General features: G+C 43.7%; 1 protein-coding gene and 1 long non-coding RNA gene across 40 annotated transcripts in view; one reads left to right on the forward strand and one right to left on the reverse strand.

The window, feature by feature from the left end:
- The window catches only part of Osbpl1a (oxysterol binding protein-like 1A), a 205,195-nt gene that overhangs the window by 90,574 nt on the left and 91,135 nt on the right, over positions 1-23,486 (reverse strand). For 2 of the 39 annotated variants that reach the window (XM_087592241.1, XM_087592234.1), the window contains exon 1: positions 18,024-18,401. Coding sequence is in view for 1 of the 7 variants with exons in the window: in XM_087592219.1 (XP_087448345.1) it covers positions 10,677-10,751; positions 17,087-17,152 (141 nt within the window). In the remaining 6 variants the exon portion in view is untranslated. 39 annotated transcript variants of the gene reach the window in all.
- Osbpl1al (oxysterol binding protein-like 1A like) lies at positions 1,226-22,100 on the forward strand. The gene is made up of 3 exons (XR_015642773.1): positions 1,226-1,286; positions 16,855-19,444; positions 19,532-22,100. It is a non-coding gene; the product is annotated as an oxysterol binding protein-like 1A like (long non-coding RNA).

The raw sequence follows: 23,486 nt of genomic DNA on the forward strand, positions 1-23,486 counted from the left end.
GTATCTTCCTGAATTGTTATTTGCTAGCTAAACCTCCAATGCTGTGACAGAAATAGCTCCTTCATATAGCACTACCTTCTAAACATTCAAGCTATTGTGATTAGCCTATTATTATTAGAGGAACCAGACTTTTCTTCAGAGAACTAGTGGACCCCAACATATGTTCATAATTAAATTAGAAACTTTAGACTATGATTTATAAATAAAAATCAATATATGTCAAGTGAACATACATATTAAAGTTATTAGAAAGCAGGACAATATTACTATCTACTAACATAAAAACATGTGCACTACTATGTCTACAGTCCCTTAAAGAGTAACACAATGTTGAACCTTCTCAAGAGTCCATCCCCTCAAACCACTCTACTTTACCCATTTCCTGCTAGGCGAACTCGTCAGTAAACATTTAATCCAGTTTTAAAAACAGCACATGCTAGCCAGTTTACATACATCTTATCTACCCTTTTTTTTCTAGAAAGTGTCCTTCCTGCTATTTGCCTGTGTTCCATGGGGGTAAGTGGGGCAGAGAGGATAAATCATTTGACAAAGACATCTACAAACTGGAGAGTGCTGACTAGCATTCCCAGAACGTCAGGTACAATGAATGACCTGATTCTACGATGGGGAATCCTGACCTCACTCTGCTCTCTTCAGTTACCGCACACACAGCTAGACTAACAGATAATGTAGCAGACACTGAAACACTCCATCTCACCTAGTTCACTCTGTGAAGAAGCTGTTCTGACACACTGCTGTGATTATAGGCCAACAACTCTCAAAGCTTTTCAGGATATGAGATTTAGGCTACTCCCTGCCACTATTTCACAGAGGTGTCCGCTAAGAAGCAAGGCACTCACCACAGTCGATGAGTTCCCTCCAACCTACATGTCTGGGTGAAGCAGGACTGAAAGCCTCCCTCCCCCTGCCTCAAAGCCTCATGTCAATAGAATATGAAAGTGGAACCTTTGAGACATGACTAGAAGGAGATGAGTTCTGTTCAGGGTGGAGGGGCTTCATAGCATTAGTGACTACTGTTCAGGTTTGGTCTTTTGCCATATATGGTAATGCTAAATACTGCCCCCCCCCAGTCTCCACCTCCCACCCCAGCCTGGTTGCTCCCAGGGAAGAGAGAACGTTGCTTCTTAATTTAAAGCCATTGGTTTAAGTAACAGCCAATAGCTGGGCAGAAGAGACATATGTGGGGTTTAGGGTTCCTAGGCTTGGGGTTTGAAGAGGAGCACAAGGAGGTGAAGAAGGTGGAAAGAGGAGGAGGCCTCCACAGGGTAAGTGAATGGTGAACACATAGCCACAAGGGTTAGCCAATTGGGGTTTAGAGCTGCCCAGATGGATCATGGCAAATTATGACACGGGGTTATTGACAGGGAAATAGATTCTGATAGCACAGAGGGTAGATCTCTGCACAGCTCTAGTGCTGATTAAGGCTTATGGTAAATGTAAAGGTTAAACGTCTTTTCTCTGGGAACTGAATGATCAAAGGTGGAATAGAAGCCCCAAATTGAGACTAAATATTTTCTAGAACAGACTACGTAAGAGGAGGGAGACTAGTTGGCAAGGATCCATGTGATATACTACTATGCCATGAACCAGAGGAAGGCCCTCACAAGACATTCAATAGATGACAGCATCATATACATAAGGCTTCCTCAAGTCCAGTTGAGGCACACAGTTAACACAACGAAATACAAATTAAGATAAGGAATGGAATGCTCACATGAATACATGTCTTGGGATACTGTACTTGGATCCCACGTGAGTCATGATGAAAGAAGAGATGTGGGGTATATCCTTATGCTGGTGTCCAGCACACAGCTACCTGCTTTTAGGACTTGCTAAGCAACTTTGTATAATGAGTTCTAAGGATGTCACTCTTGTACTTTTTTCTTTGCTATCTTACAATACGTTTTCAAGTGAAATGAATGTATGCTCTTGCTTAAAAGGAAACTATGGGGAGGTCAAGTAAAATGTGGAGAAAAAGACTGGGTACTTGCAGTGGAAGTGTTGAGGAAAACTCAGACTCTAGAAAGATTCTGAGGGAGGGACTAAGCAGTCAGATGACAGGCTGTGATATAGAGTAAGGAAGAAGCAAATATGGTTTCATTGCTGGGACTAAGCAAGTAAGAGTTGCAATTACCTGGAACAGAGTAGACTAGAGGGCAAGCCAGGCAGAGCTCAGTCTCACACATGGTGCTATGAGACAGTCAAGCACAGAAGTAGATAAGCTGACTAAACCCGTGCTTACAGAAGAAGAGGGATATATCTCACAGGTTATACTTTACATTCTAGGCTAGATAGGATTACTAAGGCAGACAGAAAGATACAAATGAGATAAGGATAAAGCCCAGCCTGTGTTTTGTAGCCATTAATGATGTGGGAATGAACAGAGAAGATTGCTGGAGTGATATTCTTGAGACCTAAGTCATGGGTATACTTGGTCTTCATTAAGGGAACATGCAGGTCATCCTCCCACAGGGGAAAAGAATGTGTAGGCACAAATTCAGATAGGAAGATACATTGAACTTCAAGTTGTCTTCTAATTGCATAAGGAAGACACAACACACACACACACACACACACACACACGCACGCACACACACACACACACACACACACACACACACACACACACACACAGCATCGAACAGCACAGAGATCAACCAACATTGGTCCCAGCATATGACATAGAGAAGCCACTATCTCTTGACAGCATGAATGAAATATGTCTAGAAGTTCAGAATGAGATGGCTCCTGGCACCACTAAAAGATATTCTTTCCTCATAGTCACCTTCCTGAGCTGTGCTCAAACCAAGACAAAGAGAACTCCTGTCTAAAATAATCGCAATGCCTTTCTGCCCCCGGGCTCCAGCACTGGACAGAAGGCATAACTGACCTAGTTGCTGACTGACACACTCAAAGAAAGACCTTGCAGAGTTTGTTACTCAATCACATTCAGAGGCAAACTCAGACATGTGCATCAGGGCAGAATTGGGGGGACCCTTTCATCCAGGACCAAACAACAACAGGAAAACAGATACGTTGAAACAGTTGGATAAAGGGATTCATAAAAAGGAAAAAGCAACGTTACTTAAGAAGACACCTGGCATATAAACTGGGGTAGGGGTGAAGGGTGAGGTGATAATAAAATTTGGGGGAGGAAAAAAAAACAAAATTTCTTTACCTCCAGTAGAAGTTGCTTATTGTGACAAAGTAGCCACTACAAAGAAATTGCTTATATCACCCCCAGACAATATACTGTCCAAAAAGGACAGAGGTGGCATAGTTGACTGCTAAACTCTGCCAAGACAAGGTAAGCTAGTCTTTCATATTTCTTGCTTCACAAAAGGTCTACCAGATGGCTCTGGACCAGAAGGCTCTGGACCAGAAGGCTAAAGACAGATGCTCCAACATTTTAAGAAACTAGGGGCTGTCCAGGTAGTCAGCTGTCTCTATAATTGTTTACATTTTGGAAGCTGTTTTGTGCTTTCTATATGCTCAGGCAATATTTAATTCATTCTTGGATTTCTGACGGAGTTAAAACCTAGTTATAGTCTCATAATCAAATTCAAGTTGTTTAGAATTGAGAAAGAGGTTATAAAGTAGAAGACATGGTTTTCAGGTGGTGTTACAGGCTAAAATCTAAACATAATTCAGGGATAGATAATAACTCTATAAGTTAATAATGATGGTAGAGTATTTTATCTAACTGACAAATATGATGAACTAGATGTTAATTGTATATCATACTATGTAGTTTACACGATTGTTAACAGTTTTGTTCAATTATGTGTCTGAGAGAAGAGTTGTTTTCTTTTTTTAAATTGGATAGAAAAAGTGAGATGTATGGGGTGGTTCAGGAATCTGCTTGTGAACACTGAAGGTCCTGTTCTGCTTGTAAACACTGAAGGTCCTGTTCCCTAATTGGCTTTTGATCAATCAATGAAAATGCTAGTGGCCAATAGCTATGCAGAAAGGTGGGACTTCCAGGTTCCCTCAGGCAGACTAGGGGACACAGGAGGAGGAAAAAATATTCACCATGGCTTAGAGGGAGAGAAAGCCCACCAGTCAGGTGAGATCTCCAGTAGAGTGGCCACTGGCCACTTCCCTGACTGGGCCTGGTAAGCAGGCAAGAGATTAAAAATACAGCTAAGCTGAGGGCAGATTTAGAAGTATTGTACTGTGTATGAAGGTAAGGGCATGTTAGCTACAGGAAGCTTAAAGTGCCTGGCCACTGTGTGTGTGTGTGTGTGTGTGTGTGTGTGTGTGTGTGTGTGTGTGTGTGTGTGTGTGTGTGTGTGTCTTTCATTCACAGATCCAAGGGAACCAAGGCAGTGGCTGTTAGCACGGTCTGCCCAGAAACTACATACTACACAAACCAGGTAAACGCAGAATATTTGGAACTTAGTTTGTTAAAATAACTTAAAAATGACATCTTGAAAATCAAATCAAATGCTGCATACAAGTGAAACTGGGTCAGGGAAGTTTACTTTCTGCCTATCCCTTTTAAATATAGAAGAAAGAAAAGATTCTGAAGTGAAGTAGTACTTGATCTCACTTACAGATCAGCACCCACAGTATGGACCCAACAAGATGTTTCTTTAATGGCTTTGGAGTTAAATACAGCAATGAAAAATGAACTTGAGTGGCATGAAAACACTGGATTATTTGGCACTGTAATGCTTATATAACATCCCAAACATTCTGTAGCCTAATAGTAGCTCTTACTGGACTTTCTTAGAAGCAACGTGTACCCTGGTGTATAATGTCCAGATTATAGTATAGGTTTAATTTCAAAGGTTTTCAAAGGATCTGTATTTAAACTGTACAAAGGAATCTTAAGTCACTCAATGGTGGGTATCCAAGTCACTGTAAACAGGCCTCAATTTAACACAGCAGATCCACAATGGCTATTTAAATAAAAAGTGAAATTCCAAATTCACCTATTCAATAAAGATTCTGGAATTTTTGTGATTTTTGACTCTCCTGCCTATACCTCCAAGTACTGGGAATACAGTATGCATGACCACACTTGGCTTTAAAATTTCCTAAAAATCTGTTTTTCAAAATAGTATCTTTTTAACTCTACACACAGAAATCTCCTGCTCAAAAGAGATTCAATTCCTCTTAGGTCATTACATCTTCACTATAGGAGTATATGGCTAAATGTTTTTTGTTTCTTTTTTTTTAATAAATAAAAAAATTTAAGAAAGCCACCCCATTGCTCCTGGTGGCCTACTAGGACTTGATGAAGGCACCATATACCTTGTTAATGGAACACGGAGAGCCCCAGCTATCCTGACCAAGCAGCATCTTCCTCCCTGGGGGTGGGCTTTCACACTACCTGAAGATGCCATGCTGGTTGCTATGGGAGGAAAGCCATCAACTGTGAACCCTGCGCTACAGTGATGACCAGCCTCACAAGAACCCTCCAAGGGTGAGTCATGGCCTGAGAATTATAAGGTCAACCAACTGCTTTCTGACTGGATGTAAGGCCCACTACAAAGGATGAAATCCATACTGTTACTACTGGAACTCTAAATGTAACCAAGAACCATGTCAGGGAGCTCCTAGGCCCTAGGGTAAAGTTACAACTATGATTGTTCTCAAAGGACATGCTGTTGATGCAGCCTCTACTATATATGTCTATATACAGAAATCAGTGCTGCTTGCACTCCTCAGAGAAGCATTTGTGTGGTGAAGAGCAGTTAACACAGAAAACTAACTCCTGGTCGAAGCACAGAAAGTGTCTACAAAGTGCTCAGTCACAAGGGGACATCTACATCACATCCCTCCCTGTAAGACTCCGAGACATCACCAAGGATGAGGAGGCAGAAAGATTTTGAGACCCAGAAGCCCTGGGTTAAACAGTGTCTTCAGGACATGAGTAGATGACTGCACACACAGACGCAGCAGCTCGGGCGCCTGCCCGAGATCAAGCCAGTAAACGTGCCAGCCTGTGGAGGGAGGCAGCTCGTAGGAGTTGTGGAGCTACTGACCATCAATAGCTCCTGGGGAAGGGACAGCAAGCGTTTTTAAGGGAATGGCCCCAGGTTGATCAACTATAATCATTGGATCACCCTAAACCCGTGCAGATATAAATGCACAAATTGAACTCTGTGGGGTATTTTTAAAAAGATATGCAGTCAGGTAGGGTACTGAGAGGGACATGAATCTGGGGGAGAGGGGTATAATCATATACATATAAAATACCCCGAGAACTAATTTTAAAGTCATGTTTTCAAAAGCAGGTAGTAAGGCCTGGCTGGGGAAAAGGTTCAGTTGATAAATTGTTCTCTAGAAGCATGAGGGAGGACCTGAGTGTGATCTTCAGAACCTATTGTTAAAAGGCCATGTATGGTGGCACTCTCTTGTAATCCGAGTGTTGGGGAAAGGAAGTCAGGCAGCTCCCTGGAGCTCACTGCACAGCAAGCCTCACCTAATCTTTGAGCTCCAGGCACAGTAAGAGATCCTGTCTCAAATTACAAGATGAATGGTGCCTTAGGTCAACCCTGACTTACACACAGACAGACAGACAGACAGACAGACAGACACACACACACACACACACACACACACACGGACGCACGCACGCACGCACGCACGCACACACGCACACACGCAGGCAGGCAGGCATAAAGTTACTGGTCCACAGCCAGTATCTGCTAGAGCCCTTCCTTAGGAGCCCTGTTAGGGACCACACTGCTGTAAGGTGACAAATTCAGCAGGTTCTTCAGGTGACATTGCTCGCCAAACAGTTCCTTAATCCAAGCACCAGCAGGTCTATCAGGCACACATCTGGCTTAGAGCTTAAGTTCCCTACAGAAATCTAACAAGGGTTGGTAGGTTTGTCTCTCTCTCTCTCTCTCAGATTAGACAGCTTGGTTGCAGGTTTCTGTCTCTCAGATTAGACAGCTTGGTTGCAGGCCCTGTTGAGTCAGAACTTCCTTGTGTTCTGTGTTGTGTTTCTACGCACAACAAGGTTGAGGCCAGTCAGAAGGTGCTGGGTTCTGTCAACACTGACTCCTTTTCCTTGCTAAGAGCCCCTTCAGCCTTCAGTCAAGACTCTACTCTCAGTCCCTCTGGCAGCTCTGGCTATGAGCAGCTCTGACCCAAAGCACTGCAGTATTTTGCAGACTCTACCAGGTCTACTTAAGGAAGAAGGCACGGGAACACAGGAACTAGAAAAGCCTCTAATGCTGATGCCTCCTGTGCCAGGTCATACATCCACATCCTGATTCTTCAGGGTGAAGGAAAAGTAAATCTCCAATTCATTTCGTGGTTTTGAGTATGGAGATTTTCATTAAAGGCAAACACAAACACCAGTGTACATCTAGTGTATTCATAAACCACAGACCAAGTTTACTTAAATTACCCACGAGGACCTCAATTCAGATCCCAACATTCATGTAAAAGGTCAGATGTGATAGTACTTGCTGGTAACCCCATCACTGGGGTACAGGGATGCCTGGAGACAGGATGGAGAGAGGAGTATAGCTGGAGTGTGCGGACCAGCGGGCAGGCCAGTGGGGTGTGAAGGCAGACACAAGCTCCAGATCCAGTGAGAGACCATGCTCCAAGGGAATCAGGCAAACAGCAATAGAGGAGGGCATCTGCCAGGTTTCCTCTGGTTTCCATGAATGGGACACACACACACACACACACACACACACACACAGACACACACACACAGACACACAGACACATACACAAAGACACACAGACAGACACATACACACACACACAGAAAACTAAATATAACATAAATATGCATTCTGATAGAAAACAATGAAGAGTATTAAGCAGTAATGCAGGCTGCTGTTTGTGTATTTATACACTAAAATGAATAAAATGGACACACAAAAATCTTGCTAGCGGACCTTAGATTCTGATTGTGATATTTCAGTGTATATAAAAAAAAGCGTTTCTATTTCATAATTTCCTAATTAGCAAAGTATTTGAAAATAGGTCTACCTAGGAACCAACATTTACATCATCCACACTCTCGCAGTGTATCTGACGAGAGCCATGTGAAGGACCTCTGGAACAGCACACAGGGCAGTCCTAGCATCTGCTCAGGAACCCAATCTGAGAGTCTGCTAAGACTCTCTTTGGCTGCAAAGCTATCCACCTAAAAATAACCTGCTCTTATGTAATCGCTCTCCACAGATCTGTACATCATATATACCTGGAAATACATTTCTGTTTTAGAAATATGGCACAACAGAGAAGTGAGCATTTTAAAGCAGAGAAGTTTAATCACATTTTAACGAATATTACCCTCAGTTGTTCGGGGGCTGTAATTGATAGTTCCACTGTGCAAAGAACTACACCAGGTTATTTATAACACACATCCCATCAAAGCAACTCTAACTTGACTTTTGAAGTCAAGCACTTTATTGAGATATATGCAACCCGTGTGTGTGTGTGTGTGTGTGTGTGTGTGTGTGTGTGTGTGTGTGCCCAAGTATACCAATCACTGGCCCTAGAACTAGAACAAACCCTTCCCCCTCTCACTCCCCTAGAGCCCCAGGCCCTTCTGCTGCCCTTCCCTTCCTTTCCCCCTGCCCCCTGTGGTTCCTATCACTCTGGAATTGGTTTACTTGTTCTAAACCTGAAATAAATGGATGAGGTTCTTACTGGATTCACCCATGGACTCACAAGAACAAGGAGTTCTCTCCTTCCTACTGTTGACGACTGCCCCAGGGCAGGGACACGCTATGACCACAAAATTTCCTCTTTAAAAGCTGAGGGGAGATGGCTCAATTAGCACAGCACTTGTCACATAAACTGAAAAGCTGAGCTCAGTGATGCTCCATCTGTAACCCCAGCCCTGAGGAGGCAGAGACTGGCATGTGAGACCCTGACACAAACAGTACAGTGTCCAGCATCAGTCTTCATTCTCCACCTACACACCCACACCTTGCACATTCCTATGCACACATGCACACAGACACCAAGAAAAATGTCCTCCTTTCTGCTTCTGAGACTGTCTCTGCCTCAGTCAAATTTTAATGTTTTATCCTGAGTTGGCAAATATCTTCATAGTTCTTCAACTAGAAAAAAGATTATATTTTAATCAATTTAGTGGGATGGACTACTTTTAAAGAGAACATTCAGGAGACAGGAGAGAGTCTCCCTAGGCAATGCCATGCACAGTCAGCGGCATTCTAGCACAAGGAAGTTGTCTAGCAGATGGCTTGGGACTGGCTGCTCTAGCGTTCAAGCCACCTACTTGGAAAGATGACTTATATAAAAAGAAATATTCATTTACCAAGCAACCCAAAGTGACTTGAAATCTGTACAAGTCTAAAACAATTAATTTGGCTTTGTGGATTTTTCTTCTAAGCTATGAGAGAGAGAGAGAGAGAGAGAGAGAGAGAGAGAGAGAGAGAGAGAGAGAGAGAACACCAACCCTGACTGGATGCAGGTCCTCGAAGGTCCCCTTCAAGTGCAGTATTATGCAATCTTCAAGGAAGAAGGGTGCCTCAGTCCCAGTCCTCTTTACCCAACAGGAATTCGCCAGCACCTACTCCATGCCAGGCATCCCAGGTCCCAGGGAACCCACAGTGGTTAAGGGGGAAATGCTGCACTTACACCATTTACTGACTTCTGAGGGGAAAGACACGAGGTGAAACACTGAATGTGCTAGAATCTTCAAATGCTGAACAGTCTACAAAGCAGAAAGGAATGCTGGGAGCCCGGGGGTGGAGCCACACTGAGAAGGCATGGGTATGTCAAAGGCTGACACACAGTAGGAAGAGGATACGAGGGTGAATGTTCTCTGTTGAGGAACAGTTAACATTCTGATGTAAGACAGGCCCACACATCCTTAGATCACATCAAGGAGTTGTAAAGAAAAGAATCCCACGAGGGAGTCAGGGTTACCTGCAAGGTCTTGTGGTCTGCAGCACCGGAGCTCCCCACTAGCAGGAAGCCAACTGAGAAGCACCAAGCTCTGCACTCACCTTCCTAGGACAACTCTTAAGAAAAAGTACCTTTTCTCACTGACCAGAAGGCAGGCATCTGCAAAGGTTTACACAGTAACAATCTGAAGGTCCTAGAAGATACTTGGCTGAGGGAAGAGAAATTTTCTAGCTGTTCCAAATAGCTGAGAAACTTTCACATGAGAGAAGAAACACCCACACTGCACAGCTGACCAGGTCCATGAGTTCAAAAGAAGAGAAAGGGAAAAACTTCACCCTGATGGAAGTTTAACCTTCTCACACTTTTCATCCTCCTACTAGAACAAGTGGCTCAAAGGGACCATTCAGCAGGGAGGAGCAGGGAGGAGCAGGGAGGAGCAGGGAGGAGCAGGGAGGAGCAGGGAGGAGCAGGGAGGAGCAGGGAGGAGCAGGCAGGAGCAGGGAGGAGCAGGGAGGAGCAGGGAGGAGCAGGGAGGAGCAGGGAGGAGCAGGCAGGAGCAGGGAGGAGCAGGGAGGAGCAGGGAGGAGCATGTCGTTTACCCTGGATGCGTTTTCCCCACCCGCCTGTGAAGCTGTCAGCTGTGCTCCTGGGAAGCAGTCATTATCTGAATGAGCAAACCCAAGCACAGCCAGGTTCCAGGATGTTAGGATTACACAGGAAGCAAGCACAGAGTCGGAATTCAATGCACATCTGCGTGACTCAGGCTGCCAGCTCTTAACCCCTGGAAGACACACCTGTCTGCTCACCAACAGAAGTGTTTGCACACTGCTATAGTGACTGCTGGCTGCCAGAAGCTGTGGAACGAATGCCTGCAAACAGGAACGATCAATGTCACCTAGGATTTCTTTATAACTTTGTGATTACATTTTCTAAAGTTTCAATCTTACATTTTTTTTCTTTATCATTTTTAGGAACTCTGTATTTATAAGTATGGCTAAAGATCTAAAACTCATTTCAATATAACACATTCTGAGTTTTCTTTTCAAATGAAGTTTATCATTCCCTTGACTTAGGAAATATCTACTGTTTGCTTCAGCCCCACATACCTGCCTATACCACTATTGCTTACCTCATATTTTATACCTATATATGACAAAATTCTGTTTGATTAAGTAATAATCCTTGAAAATATGACATCAAACCATTATTTAGTATCTACAATACAGAGAGATCATATAAAAATAAAACACATGTAAGCCAAGCCTTAATTTAAAAAACAAAACAAACAAACAAACAAACATAACAAACAAACAAAAAAACAAAAAAACTTATGCACTGGGACTGAGGAGCATGTCCGTGGGTAAAGTGTTTGCTATAACATGCACATTGAATCTGGGTCCCTAGCACTCACACAAGAAAACATGCAAACCAGTAAGCCTGGGGCTAGGGTGTAGAGACAAGAGGATCTCTTAGGGCCCTGCTGGTTATCCAGGTCCAGTCAGAGATCTCTCTCAAAGAGTGAGGTAGAGAACAACGGCAGAAGGAAGAAACAAATGCCAACCTCTAGCCTTGGACTGGTGCACACTCACATGTGTGCACACAGAAAGCCACGCCTGCTTTGTGGCGCTTTTGAAAGGGGGAGGGGGCACACTAAGGCGCACCCTCCCACCATGTAGCAAATGAACAGTTCCAAAAACAATGTAAAATTAATGCTTTGCAAGACAAGTGTGGCCCAATGTCAGGAAGGGATAGTCTGACAATTTGGGGGTAATATCTGCATAGAAAATGTTAGCAACTCTTCTTACATTTTTCCTCACACTCTTAGGATACTTACTATTTAACTAAAAAATCAAAAAACAAAAACAAAATAAACCTGCTATTGATAGAGATGCAGAGAACGTTGATCCTTTGGCATTGTTAACAGGAACATAAACTAGAAGGTACACTTCCTGTAGAAAGCAGTGTGGTGGAGCTCATGGAGCCACAAGTATTGTATGACAGCAGGCATGTTCCTAGGTATACTAAAGAACCACAATGAGCCAGACTTAGGAGTCTTTGCATGGCCATGTTCACAGCAGCATTCTTTACAATAGCCAAAGGTTCTCCCACCAAGGGTGCATAAACAAAAAATAACACACATACGGTTGGACATTTTCTGCTTCAGATATAGGAATCCTGACCCATGCTCCAACAAGAATGGCACTGAACATGTTATGGTAGATGAATCCAGTCAAAGAGAACAGGACAACTACTGCGACTACGCTATGATTCCTCTTGTATGAGGTGCAGTACCGCATCAGCTTCACAGAGATGGAGAATAGAACAGGGTATTGTTTCATAGACAGACTTTCCCTTACAGGTGAGACACTGCCAAGGGTGGACGGGACAGCTGGAAGACGATGCACATGTGTTTAACAACTCTGACTGACATACCCAGTGTAGTTACAAAGGAAAGTCCACTGTGTATCTGACTCCCTAAAATCTTTTCTCCAAATATTAGACTAAAATATATAGTTAAACTCATCTACAGAAAAAATTTAAAACCTCCCATTATAATATATGCTGTATATTTAACTTGTATCCTTGAAACTATCTACAACAAAGTCAAGATAAAACGCAAATGTTGTTGGCATAAAAAAAACTACTAATCCCACTTAGAGGAAAATCCCTAAATATACTTCTGTACACAAATACACAGCATATACCACTAATCACAAGACAACACTGCAATTCAGAGGCTGCCCACAGTGAAGTCGTGAACATACAGAAGACCTCGACAGCCTTTACTAGGACCCCTATACGACAGACCTATGTAGATGCCGAGGACAAGCCCTGCATGTGGCTCTCAGTTCTCTAAAGGCCAAACAGAAAGAGAAATATAATCAATTATGAACCTTTAATTGTCCACAAGGAGAGAAAAAAAACACAGTTCTTCAGGGAAAACAAACTCCCTCTTTGCCCTTAGCTCTAATTTCTCATCCAGCATATGAGAATATGAGTGCATAGAACAAAGGGATCATGTGAGTAAGCACATCATTTCTCAAAAAGCACTCCAAAAGAAACTGAGGTGTACGTGTGTTAGAACTTGGTGAGGGCCGCTTTCCAGGATCGAATGAACACAACCCAGGTTACAGCATTCTGATAGTCTAATTTAATCTCAGGACAATACTTAGACTATCTAGAAAAATGTTTATGTTCCTTTCTTCTGAATCACAATTTATCCCAAGCAGAATTTCTTCCAAGAAGACAGACAACAATTTCCTGTTGTGTGCCTTGAATACAGGTATTCTGTTGGAAGTCTGAAGTCAATATTCTTGGCCATTTGCTTTTCTTATTTCTAAACTGGATGTGCCTTTGCCAAGGTGAGAAACTAGTTTATCCAAAGACCACACCGACACTGACAAAGGGGGGCCACCTCCTCCTGTGGACCTTGCCTAACTATAGCTGTATTTGTTCTTTGGCACTAAACCCGGAGGCAACACTCTAACCTGAGCTCTAAGTTGTACACTCTCCTACCTACATAAGCTTACACAACTAGGCCAGCCTGTCTCCAGGCCCTAGTCCCCTCCTCTGAGAACAAGTAAGTCTATTTCTTTTCTGTGTTCCATGGAGCTGTCAGGTGATGAGAGGGTATTTTTACTTTCATTGTCCATGTACTTACACCTAATCCCAATGAAACCCATAAAACTAGTGAGACATGCCATACAAGATTGACGGATTATTTTCAATTTTCAGGAAGAACTAAAAGAAAAAATAAATGAGGCATATATTCAAATCCTCTCTGTCATATGCAAATGAACAAAGTCACACTCACAGAGCATCATTTCTCATTCAGCTGTTCAGGGTTCAGAATCTACTACACAGTATCTACTACTGAAACATTCTTGTGAGTGGAAGCTGATTGCTCAGAATTGCCCCGACCCCCGTAGCGAATGGAGCTCAGTAAAGAAGAGCAGGTGTCCCCGGCACAGGCTTCCCTGCCTCAGCACAGGTACAACTGTGCGCCGCTGCCCTTCCCTTCATGGTCCATGTCCCATCACGGCATCTCTCATCTAGTACATCACGCTGGAGCATGCTATAGAGCATGCGATAACTACCTAAATATAAAACTAATAATAAATTTATTCTTTTCCCATATCAGTTTCAATATAACTTGTGGTGGAAAGGACTTAAGAAGAAACCCTATGTTACACAGGAAGACAGCGAGCTTTGCTAAAATGCTTGCCCAGAGCCAAAGACCAAGCTCTCTTTGCTACTTGAACTGGTGCCTCAGGTCCCACGGCGTAGCCCCTTTTCCATCTAGGCATCCCTCCTAGGTGCTCCACCTGCCGTAACTCATGTGAACCTGTGAGCACTTAGGAAACTAGACGCATGGATCCAGAGACATGGTTACCAAATGGCTTTTAAAGAAACTACTGCAAAGCAAGAAGGGACAAAAGACAGAGGCAAGGAAATGATTGACATGAAAAAAATAAAGTGTGTGGCGAGGGAACACGAGTGACAAGAGAAGGAGAGCCCACAGAGAGAAATGAAGAGTAACAGACCCACAGCAGGGTGGGAAGGGAGAGGGGAAAGGAACATGGAAGACATCCAAACTGCCTCCAAGTTTCAGTTGTTGTAAATATAGTAGGGTGTCTGCTTACACGGCTCACCTTAGCACCTGCAGCCTGTCAAGAAGCAATCTTGAAATGCAATGTTACAGAACACAAAGTGACGATAAAGCTAGCGATGACATTCACTAAATTACAAACTGCTCAAACACAAGAATAACTACAATCTAGAAAAGAATAATGTTGAACACAGTGTCTACATTTCCAGAGAATAAAGTATAATTCACATACAAACAATAAAGAAAAGGTTAACTCACAGAAAGTGAGAGAAAACTGTAAATTTTAATTTAAAATAATAAGGTAAAATAGATGTCACAGCTAAAGGTAGATCTTTGAAAATACAGGCAGGCAAAGTTTTAACGAAACTTATTTGATGGTTACAGATTAATTTGAAGAAAGGGGGAAATGCTTTCATAAATACTCTAAGAATATATATTAAAAATAGAGCATAGCTATATATCCAAAATAAATTTAAAAGACAATAAAGGAGTTCTAATGAAACCTTCATAAGAAGAAACTTCATAACAGACTTTAATGGGAAGGGGATGTCCTTAGAAATACATAACTTGCCAAAGCTAATGCTAAAAGAAATAGAAAACCAAAGTGGTCCTATAATTAGTTAATATGTTTAAATAGTAGTTCACAAAACTTATAAAGGATAGTTTTGTTAAAATTTTTCTACTAAACTTCAAAGACTAGATCAATTTTACACAAGCTGTAGGAACATAGCAGAGTGAATACTACCAAACTGACCTTATGACATTAGAATAACCTTCACATCTGATGAAGACTAAAAAGTTGCAAGCCATTCTCACTTATAAAAAGAAGGTAAAATCCAAAGTTTAGCATTGTTCCTGACTTTAAAAGATAGAAGAGGGGGCTGGAGAGATGGCTCAGCAGTTAAGGCCACTGACTGCTCTTCCAGAGGTCCTGAGTTCAAATCCCAGCAACCACATGGTGGCTCACAACCATCTGCAATGGGATGAATGCCCTCTTCTGGTGTGTCTGCAGACAGCTATAGTGTATAAATAAATAAATCTTAAAAAAAAAAAGATATAAGAATGAAATGTGAACATCATCAGTATGGTAAATGATAATTATTAACTATTTTTTTAGTTAATTTGTAGAGGTTACCATCGTTTGTTTTAAATCTTGGGGAAAATGTGGATTCACTATCACACCATCTATCCAACATTGCCCTGAAAGCCCTTACCAGGAAATTATGGACAAGAAAAAGAAATCCTAAACATAAGGACTAGAACAGAGCACAACTGTCAGGCTTTGCAGATCACGAACCAGAGATAATCAGTCTACAGCTATAATTTCTACAACCTTGCTCTCTGTCTGTCCACTGTTCTGCTGGCTGTGGTCTGGCTTCTTCCTAAGTGAACATAAACGTCCTCACACTCAAGAGCCCACTGGCCGCCTGGCTCCAGCAGCTGAGGCTACAGACAGTCCTCACCTGTACTCCTCTACACCCTGGCCCCTGGCCTCGCCTGCTTTGGGGCTCTCCCCTGCTGTCAGGCTGACTTCTCTTGGTGTCCTCCCTGTTCTCTCCTTTCCTCATATTTGCTGTCTACATGTCACTGTTGTTCCTTTGATTTCAAACTTCATGTCTGTGGTATTCCTCACTTTTGGGCCTGTGAGAATGAAGGATGTTGGGGGAAGTACCAATGATTCCTCAGCTTTCATAGGACAAGGAAGGGTGTGTCAACATGTCAAAATCAGAGCTAACTCACCTTCCCGCATTCCTATTCCCTACCTATGCAGTAATTTGTACCAGAAAGCTAGGAGTCAGCTGGACTCCACCTTCCCCTTGATGCCTCGCATCAATCCAACTTAGGCTTTATGAAATGCCTCTGCTCTGTAACTTCCTCTGCTTATGTAACAAACCTGACTTAGTCCTATTCTGTCTCTTGTATCCCTGTCCCTTGATGTCCTGATTGCAGGCCTGTCCTCCAATTCTCCTAAATAACAAATCTGATCAAATTTCTCCCTGGGTAAAAGTCTTTCAGTGACATTAACTTCTAGCCTAGGTTTAAAACTCTTTAAGCACATTCCACAAAGTCCTTAGGAGAGACCTTGCTTGTCCTCTCCTGACTCTGTTCCAGCCGTTAACTCTGCTAACATTCACCCTTTTGCTTCCTTTTGACTTGTTGCTTCTGTAAAAAATCTTCAGCCTCTGGATCCTGTAGGACTCTCTCCAGAGTACTGAGATAAAAGGTATGAGCCACCAGAGTATTAAGAACTCATCAGTTTATACATCCTATTTTAAATGTGCTTTTATAAACTATCGTATGTGTGAGTAATGCACTTCATTTTATTGTGAAATAACTGAGTTATATTCTCCCATTTTGTACAGTGCAGAAAGAACTGAGCAAAAATACTATGTGGGTCATTTTTACCATCAATGAAATTCTTGAAAATTAATCTATAAAAGGCCCCTAAAGAAGAGCACTGCAGTCTAGCAACTGTATTCACAAGGATTCAACTTCCTTTACGTCCAATCCTGGCAAAAGTAACATGGAGACATAAGCTGAGATAACTGCTCAGTCCTTACATCGAGACTGAACACTTACCAGACCAAAACTGACCTGATCAAACATTGCCTGTGAAGCTCCATCCTGTGGAATGGAGACTTTACACTCTGCCCCCATCATCTACCCTGCACTTTGTCCACCAACACGAATTGCAAGCATTTTTCTCTTTTCACACTGCTTTCTGCCAAGCAATGCCTTCATGAGCCAAATGCCGCCCTTGAATCTAATTAAAGTGAAGAAACTTTTAATAGCTTCTATAACTCTTAAGAGCTATACCAGCTCTACCCTCCCATCTTTCTCTCCGGACCATTTCCCTCCAAAGAAAAAAAATCCAGCCCAACTGAAAACCAGATCCTCGGAATGCCAGGGAGCGAGATGCCAGCGAGCTTAAGCTACAAAGACAGCGTCTGGGTAATGAAAAACCCTTCATCAAAACGTTCGAAAATGAAAGCCCCCACTATACACAAGACTTCTCTCTCCTCAATCCGCCCATGTACTTCCGCTGGCTCTAGGAATTTCAGCGATCTCTGAAACTGCCCTGGTTAAGTTCATGTCAATGTCAGAGAGACAGGAAAAAAATCACCAACTTGGAAGGTTATTTAGGACAATTGTCTGTCCCAGCCTTACTCCTCCCACTCCAGCCAGGCTTGACCTAATACTAACATATGAATGTGAGACAACAGCCAAGGGCTGTTCCCAGGGGGCTCTTCTAGGAATCCAAGGGACAAACACCAGGCAGAGAACCCACCCCAGCCCTCCCCACTGGCAGAGGAAAGGGGACACTGGGTCTCGTGGCTACATCACCCCGCCCCAGGCAGTAAAGGCTCCATTGGGGTCCGCACAAACCCGTCCAACTATTCTTGGATCAACTCACATCCCTGGATCACATCTGGCTGTTCCCCCCTTTCTTGCCTTGTGCGAGGGCGGCACCCCAGCCCCCATCCACCAGAGCTTCCAGGGAAGGGCTGAACAAGCACACAAACCCACCCACCTGGGCTGGGTCTTGAAGACCCAGGCTGGTGCGCTGCACCCCAGCTCCTCCGCAAGCTTCAGCACAGATGTTTTCGGCCTGCTCTCCTTCCCTCCAGACAATCTGATCGGTGAGGCACGACCCAGGGCAGTACCGCAAGGTCTCCCTAAGTCACCTCTGCGGCCCGCCCCTGGTCCGGCAGCTGCGCCCGCCTTCCCAGCAGCGGTTGAGGTCGAACAGAGGCTCAGCCGGTGGCCCAGTTCTCTGCTGCTTGACCACAGAGGTCGGCGCTGCCCCTCGCCCTGGCCGCTGGGCTCGGCCTCAGACCCGCCCTCCAGGGCTCACCCGCCCGCAGAGTCCCAGCCGGTAGAGCTGAGCCGGCGAGCCGGCGGGCTGTGTGGCCTGCAGCCTACAGCAGGCGGTTCCCTTCCTTGTGGTCACAGTCCCTCCTCCTCTTCCCTGGTGTGTCGACTCCGGGAAGCTCAGGTAGGGACCGCTGCCGCGGAGAGCCTGCCCACAGCCTCTAAGCCGCTGAGATTCTCCAAGGAGAGAAGTAAGGGATCCTGGCTCATAGCGTGAGCGGCGCACACAGGCTCCTGCAAGGTCCTAGAGTGGCCTTGTGCTCAAGCCCTCTCCTTGACAACTTTTAAACGGCCAGCACTCTGCTGCTGAGGAAACTCACTAAGGCGAAAGGCATGCTCTTTGCAGTCTTGGCTGCTGCAGAAGGGCTCACTATCCCTAAAGCAGAGCGAGTCTACATTACTTACTTACACCCCAGTGGGTATGAGCTGAAGCTGAGCAGAGTCAAACATTCTGCTCTGCTAACCACTTAAGAGAGATGGCTTCTCATTCTGAGCAGCCTTGAAGGATAGACAAGGACTGCAGGGGCCGAACTTTCCCCCACACAAATACACACTTCGGCCATGCTAATGAGACTTCTGGGTAACTGAGGCTCTGGTGGAGAAACAAAAGGAAACTAACTTGTAAAATGTACACACCTGTTCTCTACCCAGACGAGCAGTTTACCCAGCAGGGCTGCGATCCACAAAACTGGTGTTTATTTAACAAGTCCCAGAGAACCTCGTGTTCCTTTAGATCGGTGGCCAGCTATTTGTAGGCGCACACAGCTCAGTCAGAAAACTTGGAATCCATGTCTGGAAAGTTTCACAGTGTCTTTGAAAATTATAGATTAATAACTGAGAACACTTGGCCATGAAGAGGAGGCCCTGGCTACAAAATTTCCCCTTCAAGCCCAGAGATCTAGAAAAAGAATTCAGCTTACAGAAGGTCCTCACAGCAGGGATAAACAACAAAGGAACTTTGTTTTAGAAGGCAGTTTACAAGGACACTAGAATGGGGGAGGGGCACTGCACTGATCTCTTCACGTGACCCTGCTCATTTGTATCTCGGATTCCAGAGTTGGAAGTGGAACTCCTAAACAGGTACACATCTGCTTAAAGCAGAAGCAGCAGAGTTTATATGTAGACTGGTGTGACTCAAAAGCTGTCTTTCTTTTTTCTTTTGTACAGTCATTGTTCATCCATTCAGACCTCTATTAACCATCTACAACATGCCAAGCCTTATGCTACAGACACACTGAAGAGCCTCGCCTTTAAAGAGCTCTGGCGTGCTGTAAGCAATGATACAATGTGGTAACCAGGAGGGGAGGAGCACCTAACCTAGTTTTGAAGGGTGGAACCTGGGATTAGGACACTGCACTCGTCCTTAGGGCTATCCTGGGAACATTACCAGAGCAGCCAGGGAGAATGTGTTGGTATGGAGAAGGGGACTGGAAGGAAATGATGTCAGACTGAGAGAATTTAGTCAAAAGGGGTGAGGAGAAGGGTCAACCAGAAATAATTGCCATGGTCTCAACTACAGTGATAACTCTATGAATTGGAGAATTCAATTTTAGACAAAATTGTTTTTGAATTACCTCTTACAGAAATATACAAAGTATTACAAAAAAAAAAGCAGCTGGCATATGGACTCAGAGCTCAGGAAATGACTAAGGTCAATACATAAATAATTGTGTATTTCTAAAGAAAGGAGTGGGTACTACCAGTCCAGGAAGAATGCTACAGGAAGACCACCCACATAACTACTAATATATAAGGCACGGACAGTAGGAGAAGCAACACTTCTGAAGGTGAATAAGCAGGGACAGAGCAGCCACAGAGGACAGACGAGAAGCACCATGAGCGGCCCAGCACACACACACACACACACACACACACACACACACACAGAGGTGAGGGCCCAGGACAGACTGAGAATGTGCAGCTAGAATGGGTGTGTGAAGGAGCTACATTCGCCATTAGCGAACTCGAGCCGAGGGACACAAAATGACTGAAGCACTACTGGAAAGCACAGGAAGTTAAATGGACACCAGAGGTTATTCCTTGGAAGAGTGGCGAGCCCACACAATCACAATTTCTCTTCGACAGTATCAGTGTTCTATGCAGAGAAGCAGCACACATTGTAACCTTCCAGATGGTCCAGCGTATCTGCATCTTTCCATTACACCACCATCACCTAGCCACACATCTGGGTCACCTCTCCTCAGCTGCAGGAGGCTTAACACCAAGTGTGATGTTTATAAGTGAGCGTCTAGCAACTTCAAACAGGCAGGTTCCCAACTTCAAAAGACTGGTTTGACTAAGCACTCAGGGAGCCAAGGACAATGCCAATGGTGGCTCCGCGTATCGATGTGATGCTTCCAGAACATACTCTGTGAGAAAAACAGAAGTATATAATCTATGAAACAAATGTCTAGCTTTTTGAGGGTCTCAGACTAGGTTAAGGAAAAACAAAACAAAGCAAACGGCATTACTATCTCCATGTGTTCCTGGAGCTTTCTTTCCCTTCTAAAGATAAACAAAAGTATTCAGGCAATACCTCAGTCCGTTAAGGGCTTGCCTTACATGCAAGAGAACCTGACTTTGACCCCCAGAACCCAAACAAAAAAAGCTGGGCAACACTGCTCACACTTGTAATGGCACTTGAGGTGAATCGCTGGGGCTTGCCAGCCAGCCTAGACTACTTGGTGAATTCCAGGCCAGTGACAGCCCTGTTCAAAAAACAAAGTGGGTGATGTCAGAGGAACAATAGCCTAAGTTCTCAGGCCTCCACATGCCCCTCCACCACCACCACCACCACACGCACACACGCACACACGCACACACATGGAAATTTCCAGCTTAGTTTGGGACACTACAGTTTTCTCAATGAGTTAGTTGCTCTTTCTTTTAAGAATTTAAAATCTTCTCACAATCTACTTCATTTATGCACAGTTTATAATGAAAGCTCCAGCTATTTAGGCCATAGGAGAGCATGTCCCCAAAAGTAAAAACACCCACAAATCACAGAGCCGGAAGGCACGAGGCTCACTCACAAAAGCCCAGGAGCACTGAAACTGTCTTAGCTTCCATTTCGAGCCAGCATACTCTATCACGGATGTGACTGGACCGAGTGTGATACTCTAGTTTCCTTGTAAATAAACCATAATCAGACCACATAAATCAGAAGAAGTACTCCACTGCTACACGCAAGCACATAGCTGTTATAAAAGCCAAGGATCAAATAAGACTTTAAGGGTGTTATTAGGTCTGATCTCTTTAGCACAATCCTGTGAGTATTTTCTTAAAAGTATCTCTGTATGAGGCAGAAACTGATGACTAATGCAAAGAGACGACCCCACGACACCGGAGAATATAAAGTAAGTTTAAAATCTTTACATTCTAAGATCCATGTGTGGGGCTTAGAGTGGGCAGAGCAGCAGAGCCCTCACCTGGCGTGCACAAGGCCCTTGATTACATCCTAGGGCCTCAAAAACAACCCAGTAGCCAAGCATCTTTAAAACTAACTGCCAAGGAAGAAGAGTAGAAGAAGAGCAGGTTTGCTGCTATGGGGCTTAGCCGCTCACAGCCATCCCTGTGTGTTCTGAAGCAGGTGCAAAACCGGTGTGTGGCCACAAGGCTCTCCAATCTTCAGAACTACTGAGTGTGTTTTTAACTGGCCACAGCATTTACAAACAGGACTCCATTAAAAAAAAAATCAAAAAACAACAACAAAAAAACAAAAAAACAAACCAAGAAGCAATTAAGTAGCTGAGCCAAAAATGAGATGCCAGTCTGCATGACCTCTAAGTTTATGATTGCTCTCTTAATAAATAAATTTAATAAAGCAGGAAAAGTGCAACTTATACTTGCAGATAAGTAAGGCATTACATCATGCCACTGTGATCCTGACTACGCTAGCAGCCCCTATGCTGTGATTCTACTACATTTGAAGGACAAACGTCAAGTCTGGCCTGCTGGTTCCTGCCTGTAACCCCAGCACTCTGGAAGCTGAGGTAGGTACATTGAGAGTTCAAAGTCAGTCATGGCTATGTATTGAAAACCTGTCTGAAGATGATCGTGTGGTGGTGGTGGTGGTGGTGGTGGTGGTGGTGGTGGTGGTGGTGGTGGTGGTGGTGGTGGTGGTGGTGAAAAAGGAAGAAAGAAAAACTTCATAGAAACTACTTATTTATTTCTCATTTCCCCTCATTTCTCAGAAGGAAACTGATACATCTTACTGAGAGATGAAATTTCACAATGTTTCCGAAAAACTATCTTAAAGGTATACTAAAAGTTTGAAATATTACATACGAGTTACTAAGTAAAAACTGTTCAAGTATGCTACACTCCTTGTGTGCCTATGCATTTGACCCTGCATTATTTAGACATTTTGCTTTACGGAAACCCATCATACAATTGGTCAAAGACTGAAATTTAAAGCAGGCCCACTAGACTTTGTGACCAGGGCTCCTGACATCTTCCTGTCTGTCTCCTTTACCAGATATCAAAGTGCAGGGACCACTCACTGCTACTTAGATGGCAGGCAATAATTCCAGGAACAAAACAGAACCATCCCAAGAGAAAGGGAGGAGTAGGCAGAGTCTCACTATGTAGCCCAAGATGGCCTCAAACCCAGTATATGGTCCAAGCTGTCTTCAAAATCATGGTGACTCTCCTGCCTTAGCCCACATGCTGAGAACACGTGCCATCACATTACACACAGCATTCATGAAAAGTTTCCTGAGATGACTACCTTTTCTCAAAGCACGGCAAATGAAATAGTAAAGACCCAGAGAAAAGGGACCACAGGGTAATGAATTAGGATTAATACTGCCAGGTTTTAGTCAGAGTCTGAGTGCAGCAGGGCCTTCTGTTTACACTACTGCACTTAATCTTCCTGGCAAAGTTTAGAGACTAAAAAATTTAACAGTCTTACCACTAAGCCAACACTAAGAGATGAGTTATACACTACTTTATTAAGGAGTAATTTAAAAATTAAAACATGTATTTCTCCAGAAATTAAATGTATGCCAACTTAATTTCTACTCAGCCTTAAAATCATCCTTCCCTTGAACAAAAAGGTCTACACACACTCATTAGGTACTACATACAAAAACAAGAGACTTGGATTTACAGAGTGCTAAAT

The sequence above is a fragment of the Rattus norvegicus genome, chromosome 18 (genome assembly GCF_021556685.1).
Source record: "Rattus norvegicus strain SHRSP/BbbUtx chromosome 18, alternate assembly SHRSP_T2T, whole genome shotgun sequence".
Lineage (NCBI taxonomy): Eukaryota > Metazoa > Chordata > Mammalia > Rodentia > Muridae > Rattus > Rattus norvegicus.